General features: G+C 39.9%; 2 protein-coding genes across 4 annotated transcripts in view; one reads left to right on the top strand and one right to left on the bottom strand.

Annotated features, from left to right (window-relative positions):
• The first annotated feature begins 8364 nt into the window (after positions 1-8364).
• Positions 8365-10800, top strand: mrpl33 (mitochondrial ribosomal protein L33). 2 transcript variants are annotated; one of them, XM_026308888.1, is made up of 5 exons: positions 8365-8495; positions 8821-8839; positions 8963-9069; positions 9192-9274; positions 9889-10800. In XM_026308888.1, exons 1-4 carry the CDS (start codon positions 8474-8476, stop codon positions 9239-9241), a joined length of 198 nt encoding a protein of 65 aa, XP_026164673.1. In that variant the 5' UTR covers positions 8365-8473; the 3' UTR covers positions 9242-9274; positions 9889-10800. The 2 variants fall into 2 exon arrangements, with proteins under 2 accessions (XP_026164673.1, XP_026164578.1); XM_026308793.1 differs by lacking the exon at positions 9889-10800 and having other exon boundaries at positions 9192-9765.
• Positions 9746-16606, bottom strand: part of rbks (ribokinase) — a 29956-nt gene continuing 23095 nt past the window's right edge. For both annotated transcript variants that reach the window (XM_026308655.2, XM_026308567.2), the window contains exon 9: positions 9746-10106. In XM_026308655.2, coding sequence (XP_026164440.1) covers positions 9933-10106 — 174 coding nt within the window. In that variant the 3' untranslated portion in view covers positions 9746-9932. The remainder of the gene's footprint in view (positions 10107-16606) is intronic.

Raw genomic sequence — 16606 nt, forward strand, 5'->3', positions numbered from 1 at the left:
GTCAACATGGTTTTCGTCTCCCTATTGATTCCTTGTGGTGCTGGTCCTTTATATCTTTCTGACATTTTAGTCCCACAGCATAAATAGGATCTAGCTTGAGACCAGAGAGAGGTCAGAAAATAAAAAAGTATTATTATTATTCCATTTATTTTAAGCCCTTCAGTTATAAACATAAACTGTAGAAAACAACAGAGGGCAGCAGAGTGTTTTGATACAACCGGTGAGACCTCCTTACCAGACAACTGTATCTCGATAACACAGGAAAGTGAGCTGATATAATGAGAACAGCAGGAAACATAGCATGCTCCAGCAGCCCTCGTCACTGGCTTGGTATGGAAGCTCTGCACTTAGATGAAGGATGTAGCTGTACCGGCCACTGCCAAGATGAACGGAGGCAGGGGGCCTCGGGGTGCTGCATCCTCTCTACCCTCTCTTGGCAGTGGCATAATTGCTGAGGTTGCCTAGCGACCGGAAGCATGGAAACAGAAGGTGTCACTTGTTACCTCAGAGCTGAATTTAGCCAAATTGTAAAATAGCCACTGGTGGTTCATGAGGGAGGGTATCATGTTACTAAAGCTAAGTATCAGACAGAGGTCACTGTAAGGACCATTAAGTCATTAGTTTGTATTGTTTTTTTTGACACATTTAAATTAGCACATAAAAAGCCAACCAGATTTTGGACACTACTGTAAAACTGTAATTTCATGATAATGCTTAACATAATGTGGATACATACAGGATATTTTCATCACATCTCAGCATATAATAACTAAAAACACAAAAAAGGTTTGTGGTTACTGGTAATGACAGATATTCAGTATATACATTCATTTCTCCAGCCTTATGACCACTCTCATCTTTAAAGACTGCTTTTCCCTGTACGCTTTTTCAGAATAAACTAATGTTGTGTGGTGACACAAACAAGAAGCCAGTGTCTCTCGCATCGTATTGGTTCTTCACCAGACCTTCTGTTTTGCTCTTCCATTTATCTACCTCACTGGTGTCAGTTACAGGTCGATGTAAAAGTGGGAGTGAGGTGCTACAGTAGGAGGAGATCCATTCTATCAGTGTTTCTGCGCTTTGTAGTGGTCACCATAGAGGTTGAAATCAATTCATTATTTGTCTCAAGTAAATATTTTCTACTAATGAGTTAGTAAATCAACAGATTGCAGCAGCCGTATTTTAACATTAATGATGTGACACCTGTGTGAATTATCACTGGTTTCTGCATGCTACCTTTGTCTTCGTGTGGTTACAGCCTACATCTATACTTTTTTAGTTCAGTTTTGCTGCTCTCACCACTCTACATTCCAGCACCATGGGCAAAGAGTTAGTTTTGAAAAATATGCTGAATGCTTATAGGCACCAAATGGTGGTGAAATATAGTAGAGCATGTAGCAGCTGAAGAGCTAAATATGTTTCTTAGAAGTTTCCACAGGCTGAAACCAACTAAAAGTCCATGTGGTTTGATATCTGCTGGATGTGCAAATAGGCCATTGTTTGCTATTATATTTGCCATATTGACTTTATAAGGTCATAATCAGTCAAAGCAGTGTTTACAGCTTGTTGTGCCAAAAAAATAAAATGAAAAAAAAACAACCTTAAATGCATAGTTATAGGTGATTTTATTTTCTTCCTTTTACTTACCAGAAGAGTCACTAACTTCTGTACATTTTTAATGCTGCAACAGTCTATACCTATAAACCTAAAGGTGGAAAGGTCCAAACTCTGTTACTGTTTATTTAAACTGATAAGAAGTTTATGAAGAATAATGGCACAAAACATTAAGCCTAGAACTTTACGGTATATCTGGGGTCTATTTCTACATTGGCCTGAAGCTGTTGTGGAACTGAGCTGAGTTAGCATCTAAGCTCTCTGTTAATACAAAAACTGACTATCCCTTCCATTGTAAAACATAGGTGACCAGAAAAACAATGTTGTACATACCCACAAAAATCAATCTAAACCAGATAATTAAGTACACTCTATTTTATATGGGGCACTATTTATCTAAAGAGAGATTAGACAGTAGTGCAAGTACAGTAAGAGGATGACAGTATTAGGTCAATTAAGCAGTATAATAAAATTCTACTATAATAAACATTCTGACACAGCATTTTCGACTTGAAATCAAGACTGTTAAAGAAAAGATGCTAAGGCATGATAGGCTGAATTCTTTTAAGCATTGGCAACATTTGCATTGTGCTATGAGTCCACTGACTGGACACCAAGGTCAGTGGCAACAATTTTCCGGATGATTTAAATGATAGGATGATTTTAAAATCTTTTCATTCTCAGAATCATTTCCTGGCAAGATGTCACTCAAAGCCTGTCATTCTAATTCCCAGTATTTTTCTTTCCCACCAGCTCGTTGTCTGTCTCTTCCCCTGCTTCCGCTCTTCTTTCCTTATCTCCCCATTATTAGGCTCTCATCCCCTCATCTCCTCCTCCCCACCCCTTCTTTTTTCTCTGCAGTTTCTCACTCATCCACATCTCCCTCCCTCCAATAGACCCATCCTACAGTCTGTATGATGACTCCCCCTCTCCTTTCCTGTTCCCATTCAGCCCCTTTATGAACTTTTCTGGATCTCCTACTGTCACTTTCTCTCAGGCTTCTACAAACTGTTGTTCAAATGCTTCCCTACCCTCTTTTTCACCATATACCTCCATCTCTGCCTCCATCTCTGGTGTGCACACAGCGGATGGTGGCGGCCCACTCAGTCCTCTCAGGGAGCAGAAGGTTTGTCCACTCCCACTCAGCCTTTGCGTCATGGAACACAGAGAAATAGAGACAGAGGAGAGAGAACAGATGGGAGGAGGACACATAGCTGCCTGTTTTATAACATTACTCCTAACAACGCTGTGGTCATCAGTACGACTATGTAAAGTAGCAGGCTATTGTAGACTCATCAGGCAGGCCTCTATATATAGGCCTGTGCTGAATATAGAGAAGCAGGAACTGACACTTTTGGTGTGAAAAAGAAATTTTGTCCCACACTGTGGGAAAGGTTAAAAGGCTTATGTATGATTCTGAAAGAAAATATTTAGGGTGATACATTACTTTTGATGAAATTTAGCCCTGAGAAAACCTGCAAGAAAACCCTGAGTGGCTTATTTCATGCACATGCTTTTAACAAAACATCGAGAACTAATTTTCATTTTGATTTAATTTTTTATATTAACTGGACCCAGCATTTTAGGCCACAAGATCAACTTGACAGATCTGTTGCCAATCTGAGGGCTTCACTATCACAAGATTGGTGTAGTCATAGCGACCTGATGCAGATCAGTGCATGACATCATAACTGACACAATTGCTCCCATTTACGCAAGTGGAAAGACAGTTCAGACCATTCTGCCATTACCGTTTTTGCCTGTACCAACTCCTACCTGTCACTTTAAACAAGGCTGGGGTTGAAAATGATTATAATGAAAAATATGCTGTATTTTATAAATGGCACAAAGGATACTGATAACATGTCCAAATGCAAATGCAATTTACTGGATTTACACAAGCACAAAACAAAAATGAGATTTGTAGCACCATGTAAACAAGAGATTAGATCTTCTCACTGCAAAGCTGAGCATGAACAGTCAAATCTGGGTCACGCTGAAAGCAAAAAATCCACCCTGGGAGAGAATGCCCATGTTTTTTCCAGTGATCTTGGACAGCTGGATTAAGATATACAGACAAGTTACTTCAAAGGCTCCGGAGAGCAGAGACCAGTGTATAATGTGATCAAGCAGCATTTTCTGGAACAGCCTCACTGATAATGAATTTAAGACTGAATGTGAAGACACACTGATGGTACCCAGGGTGTTTTTTTATTTGTTTGTTTGTTTGTTTTTGCATAAGTGAGAAATTCTTTTGGCTTGAAATGTAAGTAAAGATGTGGGTGTAAAAGCATAATGAAATCTTCTAAAAGTCTGCTAAAACAACCAGCTTTTAACTGTCAGAGGAGTAGATCAACAGTTGAGTTTGATTTCAGGATTATGAAGGCTGCTGACTTAATTATGATCTTGAGCATTAGATGTGTAATTATATACTCAGCTGTGGAATTTACCTCAAACACAAAAGCTAGAGGACCTTCCAGGTTAGAGGTTGAAAACACAGTCAGTGGAGCTGAACATCAGATTGTACAGGACTGTAGGTATCTGATTCAAACAGATCTTATTCAGAAAATACTCAATAGTTTGACATTTAAGGAACTGTGCTCATTTGCATTTGATTTATATCACTTACATGTCTTTAGAATAAATCTGAAGCTACCGCTAGCATGTTCATTGTGCAGGACAACAAGCCCATAAAGAACCCACTAGAGTTCATGAAGAACTATTTTCAGAACCAGGAGTCCTGCAGCAGATGGTCTGACCCCACAGAGCCCTGATCTGGGCAGTGTGGAGTCAGTCTGGGATCACATGAGGAGACAGAAACACTGGGACAGTCTGAATCTACAGAAGAACTGCAGCAGCTTCTCCAAGGTTGCTGCAAAGTACCAGGAGAAACTGTGTGCAGGTCAAACCAGAGAGAACTGCTGCTGGTTTAAGGATAAAGGAGAGTGCTGCAAATACTGATTAGATTTAGGTTTAGGTTGTTCCCTTTACTTTATTTTGTATGCATTTAATTGATATTTATGTAATTTATATTAAAAGCATCTGTGTATTTTTAGTGCCTAAAACCTCTGCACAGTACTATATAATCTTTAAATTACTTTTTAGTATTTTTTCATGTTTAGTACTTTGAAATGTTTCATTTAATTCAGGGAGCAAAGTGAGCGCTTGTGTCTCTGATGTTGAGCTGTAGGCAGGGTATTCCTCCTTTGCTCTAAACCTTCCCTGCAACTAATCACATACTTGAAAGGGTAAACTACAGATAGATGGTACAGATTCAGATGTGGAGACATGAATGGATATGAGATCACCTTTTATTATTTACTCCTTCCCTTTATATGACAATTAATAGGGCATCGTGCTGACGCAAGTCGGAGAGTTGTGAACCAGTGTGTGGTGTTTGGTGGCTCTGAATCTGTTTGTGTGTGTGAGTCATCATGTTATCTACTGTGATTGGCTTGTTTGGTCAAAAGAACAGCAAGCCGTTGTAGCGACAGCTAAATAAAATGTACGTTTGGGCTCGTTCAATGGACTTGGTCTGTGTTTTTGTAAGATGTGTGCGTGTGTATGTGTCTGTGTCCTGTGGAGCTGTGCACATGCCACTAAAAACATTATCAGTCAGGGTGTGTCAATTATTACACACGCACTCTATCAGCCTATGCTTTGGTTGTTAATAAAATGAGACTACAGTGAATTTAGAAGCTAATTTATTAGATATTAGGTATTCCAGATGTGCAATACTATTTGAATATTGCAATAAACACTGCTGGCTGTTTTAGTGTCTTTGAGCTCATTATTTTATTTATTTTATTTCTGTGTCCTTTTTTGGCAGATCATAGGATAGATTAGATCACGAGAGGGCACGTGAACAATTTTCAGCTAAATTCAAATTCAATTTCAATTCAATTTATTGGAAAGCCCCAAATCACAATACAATCATCTCAAGGCATTTTACAAAAAAAGAAAAACTAAAAAAACTAGCAGAAACCCAACAAATCCCTTATGAGCAGCACTTGGCGACAGTGGAGAGAAAAAAAACTCCCTTTAACAGCATAAACCTCCAGCAGAACTGGGCTCAGTTTTTGGCGACCATCTGCCCCAACCAAAGAGGGTTTTTTTTATATCTGGCTACAAATCAAACCAATTTTTAGGATGGAAAATGTAATACAATTATTGTCTCCTGCATGGTCAAAACATCATGACACTCACAGATTCCTTTCAAAATATGTACTTCAATTACAAATAAGTTCTTCAGTAATAACTTATTAATGAACTATCTAAATTTGATTTGCACACTTTTACTTGTTTTCTTGATGACCTTGATTTTTGGCTCGATACTGCCAAATCTCAAAACTCACAAGACATTGAGTTCATACCTGTTTACTCACTTCAAGCACTGAGTTGGAACATCAGCTCAGGTGTCTGAAATATAAATGAGCATTTAAGTGATAGAGAAGCTGGGAAATAATAGGTTGTACATGAAAAGAAAGAGTGCAAGAGATAGTGTGAAGTGTATAAGTGTATTGAAGTGGGAGAAGAAAAGAGTAGCTAACGTCCGGAGTGGCTGTGGAGAGTGCTAAGTGGGTGGGGTGGTGGAGGAGGAGGAGAGCTGAAGCTAGTGGTCTCAGCCTTCTTCTCAGAATTATCCCTTAGTGACGCAAGCTCCTCCACACACATCCTGACAGCTGCTCCCTGCCTGGTTACAGCGCTGCTCAGCCTGTCCAATAACACTTTAATGCATGACTTTCCCCCACTGGGTTTACCAATACAGCTCCATTTAGGCTCATTAGTACAAGTTCACTTATTACTTTTTGTTTTCATTTAATCCATATGCTAGTGGGACCAGAGCATCACATACACACCAGATCCTTTTTTTTTAATGACGATGAGCCATTATTCTTACTCTTCCCACCTCAACTATTGTTCTTCCTCAATGATTTCATACAACCAAAATGCACCGGATACTGGAGTGATGGTTAAAGGGCCCTCAGTGATTCCAGGGACATACCACCCCCTACTTTTATAATGGATTTCTTACCATTAAATCAGTATAGCCATATAATAATGACATAATTGCCTTTCCAGGAACCACTCAACAAAACAGCCAATGGGCTGTATGAGATACACAGTGAAATTACATTGTTAAAATGCAATATGACAATGACAAAGTATAAAAGCTGATTTCTGTAAAACCAAGGCTTTAAATGTTAATACTGAACAAAGAATATCATAATAAATGATCCAGTTGTAGTGTAAAGTAGTGAGTAGTGATACTGTAAAATAGGTATTGTAAAATAAAGTAAAACATGGAGACAGAGAAACCTTAGCCTCCACTAAAGACAGCAGATTTCAGTTGGTATGTTGAGACTGTTAGAAAAAAACGAAAAAATTATTACATGACCATATTCATCATAGCTGGATTTCAGTAAAATGGTAGTGTTTTATTGCAAAAGAACCAGAAACGTGCCAGCTTGCCTAACAGATGCTCCACTCAAGCATGAGAAACTCTCTACCATAAGAAAAGAAACCTTCTCATCATAGTGGCCTTTTTATGCTCTTAGTCCAGACCTCAGGTCACAATACACAAAATGTTTAAAGTCTCCTAGACATTCAAAAGAACCAGGACTGATGAGCAGACTTAATTTCTTCTAAGAGTAAAAAAGGTGTGAATTAGGCAAATTTCTGTTACCCTGTCACTCCAGTCAGCCATTTCAAATGTTCAACTTGGCCTGTATTGGTTCACCTAAAATCTACAGACTCTGTTGAAGTGTATACCCAAATATTAGGTATAAAAAGTATGCACTGTTGTAGAGTGACATTCTGGATAAACAGGAAAATGTTGCTGAATACAATGCATTGCCAACAGACTAGTTCAATATTCCTATGCAAAAAGACCTATATGACCCTAGTCATGTTTTTTTTTTTTGGTTGTTTTTCTTATTTGTTTTTGTCTTACAATGACACACAAGACCTTCTCATATATCCAAGAGAAAAACACTATGTATCCTCAGTCCCTACTTCAAAGACATCAGCATTTCATGAAACTTATTTTTAGATGATGTACCAGAACCACAATTCCTCTACCCACAATAATTTTATGTCCAGCAGTCTTCAGCCTTTAGATGCCAGGCTTTCCATTATCATGCAACTGAATTTACCCTGACACAGAACAGCTGTAAAATTAATTTTAAATGCCTCTTAAATGAGAAAACAATACCCAACTTGACCTGTTTAACTACAATTCAAATTCTGGCATAGACATAATAGATAATTCATGTACTGATGATGTGTTGATGGTATGAGAGAAAACAATGCAACCTTATTTATGGTTTACCTCACTGGATGCGATTTATTGCCTTAAAGACAAGAGCAATTATGGGCAAACAGTCAATGTTGAATTTACTAGTAAATTGTGTGACAAATACATCCTGCTGAAAGGCTCTACATCTATACAGCCGACAGGACATTGGCAAACATGCAAAGAAAGCTTAAAAGAAACCCTATGTTGCTATTTGTCCACCACTGCCATCCAGGTTTACCTCCTACTAACACCAACACATTCTGTTCATTAAAATCCCTGGTTAAAGCAGTGGGGATGTAGAAGAAAATGAAACAAACATTCCTGATGAAATAACAGCTCATAATTACCACTGTCTAGTCTTCCCTGCAGAGTTACACATTATTTTCCAATTTACTTTTTGTTGCAGTCCCTTCTCTACAGCTTTAACATGTTGTGTTATTTCTGACAGTTGACGGGAGAGCTATGCCTTTAAGGGGACCCGGATGTAAGAAGCCTCAATGTGACTTACCTCGGCTAACACTGTTATGATTGAACACTGAGCGGTACTTTATAGTCTACAAAATGTTTCTTACTACAGTAAATTGTAAGTAGGCTATGTTGGTCACTATATGTAGGTTATTTAGAGAAGGGTGCATGTTTATGTAGTGTGGTCTCAAACGTAGATAACCATTCGCTTAGCTTTAACCTAGCTGTTAGCTAGCTGTTAGCTAGCTACAGGATCAGCCCGGATGTTATTTCATGATGTTTCAGTTATGCTTTCATCGTAATGTGTTGTTGATTTCTGAACTAACACACTGATAACTGCTAGCAAGTATCAGTGTTTCCTAAATAATATTTCATGAAGTAGCTGAGCTTCGCTCGTGCTGTTCTTGATTCACACGTGTGTTCTGTTTCCCTGCATTTCCCAGTGGCCAAGGCTAAATCAAAGTAAGTAAAAGTCGGTGCCTACATTAAAACTGGTGTTTAACATTCGTATCGTTGATACCAAGCACCGTCCGAGCTGCGATGTGTTGCAGCGGCATTAACCTCAGCTTTGTTTCCTCCTGTCAGGACCGTCCTGGTGCAGATGATGAGCGCTGCGGGCACAGGCTACTTCTTCAACACGAAGAGGAACCGGCTCCGAGACAAACTGGTGCTGCGCAAACATGATCCATTTGGTAAGACTGGGGTCCGGTAGATATATATATATATATATAATAAATAAATGATTTACCATGTGATGTGAACACTGATGTGTTACTCTTGACTTATATTTAAAATCTGCCTTTTGTTTTTGCAGTCAACAAGCACGTCCTATTCTTTGAGAAGAGGAAGATCAGATCAATTTAATGATGCATCAAAACATATGGACAACACAAACCTGTAAGGTTCAAACATATGTCAGGGATTACACTGGGTGTTTATCTGTCAGCATTTCTGGCTGGCTAGCCGACCTGTTTGTAGGACTTAATGGATCTGTCAGAAGGCCTCTACTCTCCTCACTGCACCATCTCAGCATTAACCCTAGCTGAGCTTCAACAGTCATGATTACCACCACTGTAAATGAGAACCAAGGCTATTTGTTGGGACCACACTGCATTGATCTTCAGTCATGAATAATATGTTCTGCAGCAGATCCATACAAAATGTGTCAATTCATTCAAGTGTTGCAGGGTATGTAAATCAGCTAAACATAATTGAGCCATTTGAAAAATATATTTAGGCTAAATCAATAAATTAAGTCAGTTATGTGCTGTGTAAACTTAAGTACTAAGATGCTTGTCAATTATTATTTCACAAAAGTTAATAGTTGTGTGGTGTATTTAGCAGTGCCATCACTCTTCATATAAGAGCCTTATTAAGAGAGTCAACTTTAATATGCAGCTTTACATTATGTTACATAATTTTCACGTTTGATAACGTTGCTCTGACAATAGTCAAAAGTGGCTCATTTTATTAGACAGTTCGATGCTGACGGTAAATTGAATCCATTCCAGACTTGGTCCATTAACGCTGGTGTCTACCTGCTGATAAGCTGCTCTCAGAACAGTTCAGCTGGTAGGTCCTTTCTGAAGGGGTAAGATGTCTGTGTGCCGACAGCCTGCACGCTCACTCCCGCCACCCTATTGGCTCTGAGGGCCATCTCCTCCAGTGGCATTGTGGGATAATGAGCCATATAAAATGCCAGTGCTCCAATAAAGCTGTCTCCAGCACCCTAGGAAGAGACAATATTACAACCATACTTTAATAAATTTCACCTACGGTGCAAACAGTTCCACTGTGTAGTTCCACTGTGTAATTCCACAGCCATGTTACCGACTCAGCAGAATCATAAAATCTGGCTAGGCTACTCTGACAAGCACAAATACACAGTAATCTTATGTAAAAATCATAACATGTCAAAAGTTTTACTGTATTTAAATGTTTCTGCATTTTGAAGAGGAAAATAACAGTCTGGGTACAATACATGAAATAAAGCAGGTTTGTTTTTATATTCGATAAACTCTGAACAGTAGGGGGTGCTGTGGCAGCAATACAAGACTGGCTTCATCAGGTTTTGCACTGCTGCCTAAAGTTTCAACTAGCTTGCAAAGAGTTGCTGAATTTTTGTTTTGTGTGAAAATATGTCCCACTCAGCTCTTTCAGAGAAACACTGTATCATGGGTATTATTCATATTCACACAACCCTCTCATAACACTGGCAGAATCAGCTACTGGACTATCCAAAATGTGGCATGACTGTTTCACTGATAACACAGAAGAGCAAAATGTCAATTGAGTTTTTTGGCTATATAACATTTTACCATACACCTGCCTAATTACATTAATGAAAACATGAAGTAATATTTATTGATTTTATTCATATGTTTTCTCAAATAAATCATCTAAAAAATAAAATACAGTAATAAACAGCACATGGATGCTTTAATCAGTCATCAGTGGCTTTGCCATAACTGCCAGCAGCTCTGGTTTTGGCTATCTACGTAACAGATAAATTATTCCTTTTCCCTCCTCATCTATTGATAGATATGGAATGTGCCGTCTACGCCCTGGAGGGGGTTGGCTTGGATGGGATGCCGAGGGAAGAGGGGAGGGAGGAAGGGTTTGCTGATGGGAAAAAGCACAATGGTATGTGGCGACACGCTCATGTTTAACCACAAATGGTCCCCTGACACTGGTTCTCACAAGCCCGTGCCATTACTCATCACTTTGGCTCTCAAAGCGGTTCATTGCACTCTCTTCTCAGCACCTCTGTAAGCCCCCTCCCCTCCAGACCCTGCTTGGCCTCCAACCTCAAAGTAACCCTTTTGTCACAGAGAGGTTATCGGTTGTGTGGAGATGATTCAGTAACACAGGGCAGAAAAAAAAAAAAAAAAAAAAAACCCTAACCTTGACCCCGGCTAGGCAGGGAGAGCCGTGCCCTGCGATAGATAGGGCACCAGGAGGCTGAAACAGGCCCTGTGAACAAAACACTCGGAGGGCATTTTTTCACAAGCACCTAAACTGGTGAGATTTAAAGCATTCTTTGTTAAACCACATGACAGACACAGGTGATATCTAAAGAGAAAAAATGTGCTGGATTTGACATTTGAAAAGGTCATTAGTACACCCCACCCCCGCTCCCAATGCACTCCTGGACTGGAGGATGCTGGAAAGAGTGAGGTCAGAGATGAAACATTTCACAGGCCTGGTGGGTTTCCATGTTTAAAGCCGTGGTATGTTTATGTCTCCTGTCTCCAGCATTTGGAAATAAAGCTTTGGTGAAGCAGTTTGGCTCTGGCCTGTCTTCCAGTTCACACTTTGTGGTTGAAACCATAAAACCACTCTTGAACAGGGCTTGATGCTTGGGAACCAATGACCATTCGAGTACAGTCAGGTGACAATGCCAGATTTAAAAATTATAAAAATTGTAGAAAACATTTGGGGTTTTATAGCATGGCTCCATCATTATTATTGTGCCTCTTCATTTTTTTTTTACATGTTTTGTTTTTTACCTGTTAATGTGCTACCAAATCTATGTAAACAACTACCTTTGTCTAGTCAGAGATAGGGTGGAGCTGAAAACGGTTCCCAAATCTACACTGGACGTTTTCTGAAAGGGCTACACAGCCAATATATCATTCTTCTGCTGACAGAATCAACCAGCATGACTAAAATTGTTTTCTTTTCAGGATGGACATAAATGCTGTATTTACATTTAGAAAATACTGAAACACAACGGCCCTTATAATTCAGTCACGGTGCAAAAAAACATACAGAACTGTTTAATGACTTGTCGAACTGTCTGCATAATTTATAGCTTTTGCTCTCCACTTATTGCACTTTGTGCAAAAAGACATTTAACCACACAGCTTAACTGTAATGGTGTACCTTTAGCTTAAAAAATATTCACAAGATAGTGCAGCAGATTAAAATGTGATCCAGTCACAACAGCAATTCAAGTCACCATCCAAGCTTCCTCTGTCTTACTAACAACATTACCTTTCCTGAGACTGAATGTGATGCTACTGGATCTACTGAATGAAGCTCAATGAGACTGACAAGCGCTACCCCCTTTAGCTCTGCTGCTGCTGTCCTCGACACAGTTTGTTGAAGGTTAGATCTAGAGGCCTGTCAATCAAGTGACACAAGAGCTTGCTGCGGATGAGCTGTGATGCTCTTGGTGGTCTGCTCCGTCCACCGCATCTTGACCTCTGTGCTGCTCTTCTGCCTGTTCTCTGCTGGTACTCAAACTGAAGTTAGAAATTAGGATGGCAGACATGTCTGTGAGAAGCTCACCAAATTAACACAGTATGGTTTTGGAAGTTCTCTCTAGTTTGATGTGTTTGAAGCATGATGTTGCAGTAAAAACATGTCTCAGTGCCAACAAACATTTCGCTCTGTGAGAATGAAATTTCAAAAATCTACTCAGAACATTTTAGTGCGTTTTATTTTATTTAGGATGGAATTAAATGTAATTACATTAGGAAGACAACTTTGATTTTACATGAGAGTGACAAACTTTCCATTTGTTGCTCTGAACACTTTTGTGTCTGGTAGGCTTTCACTGATAAAACTCCAGGATGTGACCTTTTTGAACACTTCTGACAGCATCAGTGATGTGAGTTTGGAACAAATAGAAGAAGCTGAATAGTTACCACAAGCAGCAATAACCACCATGGCTGTACAGACAAAGGAGAGGTCCATCAATAGAAAATCCGGGGACAAAAACTGCGGCAGCGCCCACAAGCTTTGACTGACAAGTGATCTTTGTAAAGTGCAGTGCGGAAAACACAGCAGCACTAAGCGTGGATCACCAACCACAGACCAAACAAGACTTAAGGAACATTCAGATCTCAGAAAGAGCTCCATGCTGTGTATTTTTCATAAATCTGCTGCACCCACTGAGGCTTTCAATTTACCAGAATTATTTCTCACCCAGAGGCCTCCTGTGATCGAGACTTCCATCCTGGTATGACAGATAGACCTACGTGCAATGTAACTCCTGAAACCTATAGCCGTTGTCAACGACAGGCAACCCAGGGAGAGCGAAAAACCAACTGAGGGGCAGCAATGACTCACAGTGGCTTCCACATCCGGAAGCTTCAAGTGAGCCCAGCAAACAGCTGGAGACAATGAGGGAAGATTCAAAAAACATGTTTAATTGGAGCAATTAGGTCCCTGACATCTTTGATCCCTCCACAGTGCTTTGTCTTAGTCCTCTTTCACTCTTCTGTGTGTAACATTGATCTGCATGACTTTGCACTGGCAGACCTAACATCTGGGCTGCTAAACAACAGCTGCGACGGCATGTGTAGTCTATTAAAACATGGTGATGTGGCATTTTTCTCAGTGTGTCATGCTGACCCAGAGTTTGCAGGACTGAGGAATGCAATGCCCGGGAGGTGTTCTCTTACCTTGGGCTTCCAGGAAGGAATCATGCAATTGGTCCTTACATGTCTCCAGTCATAGAATAAGACTGGGAGTAATTTGACCATACAGCTGTAATGTCTGGTTTAGACAGAGCTGTCTATCTTTCACCCTACACAGCAGACCTCCCGGTGCAATGGAAACTAAGGCCACCCAAGTCCTGCTGGGGCTAAAAGGCACTGGCTTTGTGTGTGTGTGTGTGTGTGTGTGTTTGTGTGTATGTGTACACTATAGCCTCATCTAACTGTCCACACAAAACAGCCAAGGCTCTGATCTCAGCAAGAGAAGCCTGGATTCAATTTAAGACGAAAGGGAGACAAATGACTACAGGGGGAGGGATGAGGGAGACCCACAGTAGATGAGTGGTTTTGCTTTGTTATTCATCCAGATTCCCAAGTCTGACTCAGCACATGATGTTCCCCATGTAAAATGTGTTATTCAGACAGTTGCAGGATGAGTGAATGATGAAATTATTACAGTGAGGAAAAAGCAAAATGTTTAGCAGCCATTTAAAGATACTATTTCAACCAAGTAATATGGATTATTTAGAAGAGGTTATATGAAATGCATCTGAAAGAGAGAAGTAAAAAAGGTGGATCAACTGTTTGTTCCGATTTGCAGCAGGTCACGCCACCCGCAGTGCCCAGCTCAACAGTAGCGAAATAGCTAAAACGGTGAGAAACCGCAGGTGATTCACTGTGTTGATATCGAGGAATCACAGCTGAAAATACGATTTCACTGTCCGATACTAGTGAAACCAGAGAGTGACAGCAGGAAAAATCCTGGTGCTAACAAGCTCCAGGCCAGTTTTTCAAAAACATTTCTCTCACTGCTTCTAGAGACAGAGAGAAGCAAGTAAGTCAATCGAAAGAGTAATAACAGAAGAGGTAATCACAACTTTGAGGCATGTTACCAGAACAGGCTCAGAGAATAATGAGCTTGATAACAACCTGTTGTTTTTTTTCCTCTCACCAGTGAAAAGAAAGAAAGCCCCTTACTGGAAGAGGGATTATGATGTCCAAAAGAGTTAAACACTGCAGGATTTATGGGCCTATCAAAAAACAGAAGGAGTGGGGTAAGTAAGTGTGTGTGTGTGTCAAAGTGGGAGGGGGGACATACAACAGGCCCGACCACAGCTTTCTGCTGACTGATGCAGGCCCAAGAGGTGACTCATGGGAGAGGAGGGGAGAGGATAAGGGTGGTGGGTAGGTTCTCCTGGGGGCTACTGGGAAGCAGGGAGAGTGAACACAGCGAATACGGATAGTTGCATGTGTCTGCTTCAAAACGTGGGGGGCACAGATGAGGTCACACACCGCTCAAGAAAGCAAGAGCGTCTGAAAACACACAACCTCTCTCTCTCTCACACGCACACACATAAAAGTCACTTTTACTGCCTTTCCTTTGCATTTTTCTTTCTTTCACAATACCTGATTGGTTTCATTTACAGTTAAGACTGCATGCCTCTAATTGCTCAACTTCAGTTTTTACTATCCTCCATGATAACAAGCTTTTGGAAATTATAGTGCAATAAAAGTCCCTAGAGGAACTATTCAGTGAAAAAATCCATTACACAAACAATTACAAAGCGCTAATCAAACCTGGTAAGCACAAATAGGTGATTAACACCTCTGTGAGATGACGTATTTGGTCGGTAGAACACAGGCCCCACAAAACCCTCAGAGACAGGAAACATCTAGCCGAGGCTTCTGTGACGAAAACAAGCCACAGAGGCCGGTGTGAAATGACTCAAGCAACGCTGTCCCCTTTTAAAGATTTGAATCAGGGAGGGGAAACAGCCAGTGGTCACCACATCCCCAGTGATCTTAAACTGTTCCACTTGAGCAACAGACAGATCTGTAGCTCTACAGTGTTCAGAGAACCAGGAGATCACTCGCCTGTGATGAATGGGCAGATGTAACTACATGCGACAGTTATTTGTTATGGAACAATAATGTGGACTTTTTGTGGATTTTCTTCTAAAAAGTCATGTTTTTCCCCTCTGTTACTTCTTTAAAGCACAGTTTTTAAAGAAATTCTTTCCAGCCTTCGTAGCAGAGTGAGAAGTGGGCTAGATTACACATTTTTCCATTTAAAATGTGTTTCCTTGTTACTAATACACTGAGTACACATGAAAGATTGATGTGTACTGAGGAAAGATTGTTGAAAATTTCATGTACGCTATTAAAATCTTTTCACTTGACAAATTAAATATTAAATGACAAAAAAATAAAAATTAGAAGATCAGTTTATTTAGTTCTTGTTTTGAATTCATTTCCTGTTGCCTGCATATCACATTAAGAGCAACTGCACCAGTGATATTCTTTGTGTGTCCATCATACTTGGTCAATAAATCTGATTCTGATTTACTCAGTAATCAAGTAAAATGGCCAATATTCTCATTTCAACTTCTAAAATTTAATCATTTGCTGTGATATATCATTAAAATTGATCGTTCATGGGACAAGAAATGTGATTTTTTTAAATATTTCTTAATATTTCAGAGCCTCACCAACCAGAAATCATAAATATCAAACGTGTTTAATATATACAGTTAAGGCTCTGATCTGATCAGGATTGTTTAGACAAATAATCAGTTGTGACAAGCCTCAGATCAGGCCACGCCCCCACTGGAGGGGACAAATCAGGCATAAAACTGTGCAGTGTGTAGCCAGTCTCAGATGAACTGAAGCTGAAACAAGTGACTGTATTGTATTTTCTCTTTACTTAAAAGTGAAATATACAAAATATTTGCTGGGCTACTGTAGAAACATGATGGCACAACTGGGCTGCCTCCATTAAAGGAGA

The sequence above is a fragment of the Mastacembelus armatus genome, chromosome 22, assembly GCF_900324485.2.
Source record: "Mastacembelus armatus chromosome 22, fMasArm1.2, whole genome shotgun sequence".
Taxonomy (NCBI): Eukaryota; Metazoa; Chordata; class Actinopteri; order Synbranchiformes; family Mastacembelidae; genus Mastacembelus; species Mastacembelus armatus.

Coding starts and splice junctions, on each gene's coding strand:
- mrpl33 (XM_026308888.1), top strand. CDS start 8,474: ATGTTTCTTACTACAGTAAATT. Junction 9,070..9,191: donor GCGCAAACATGATCCATTTG/GTAAGACTGGGG, acceptor TTGTTTTTGCAG/TCAACAAGCACGTCCTATTC.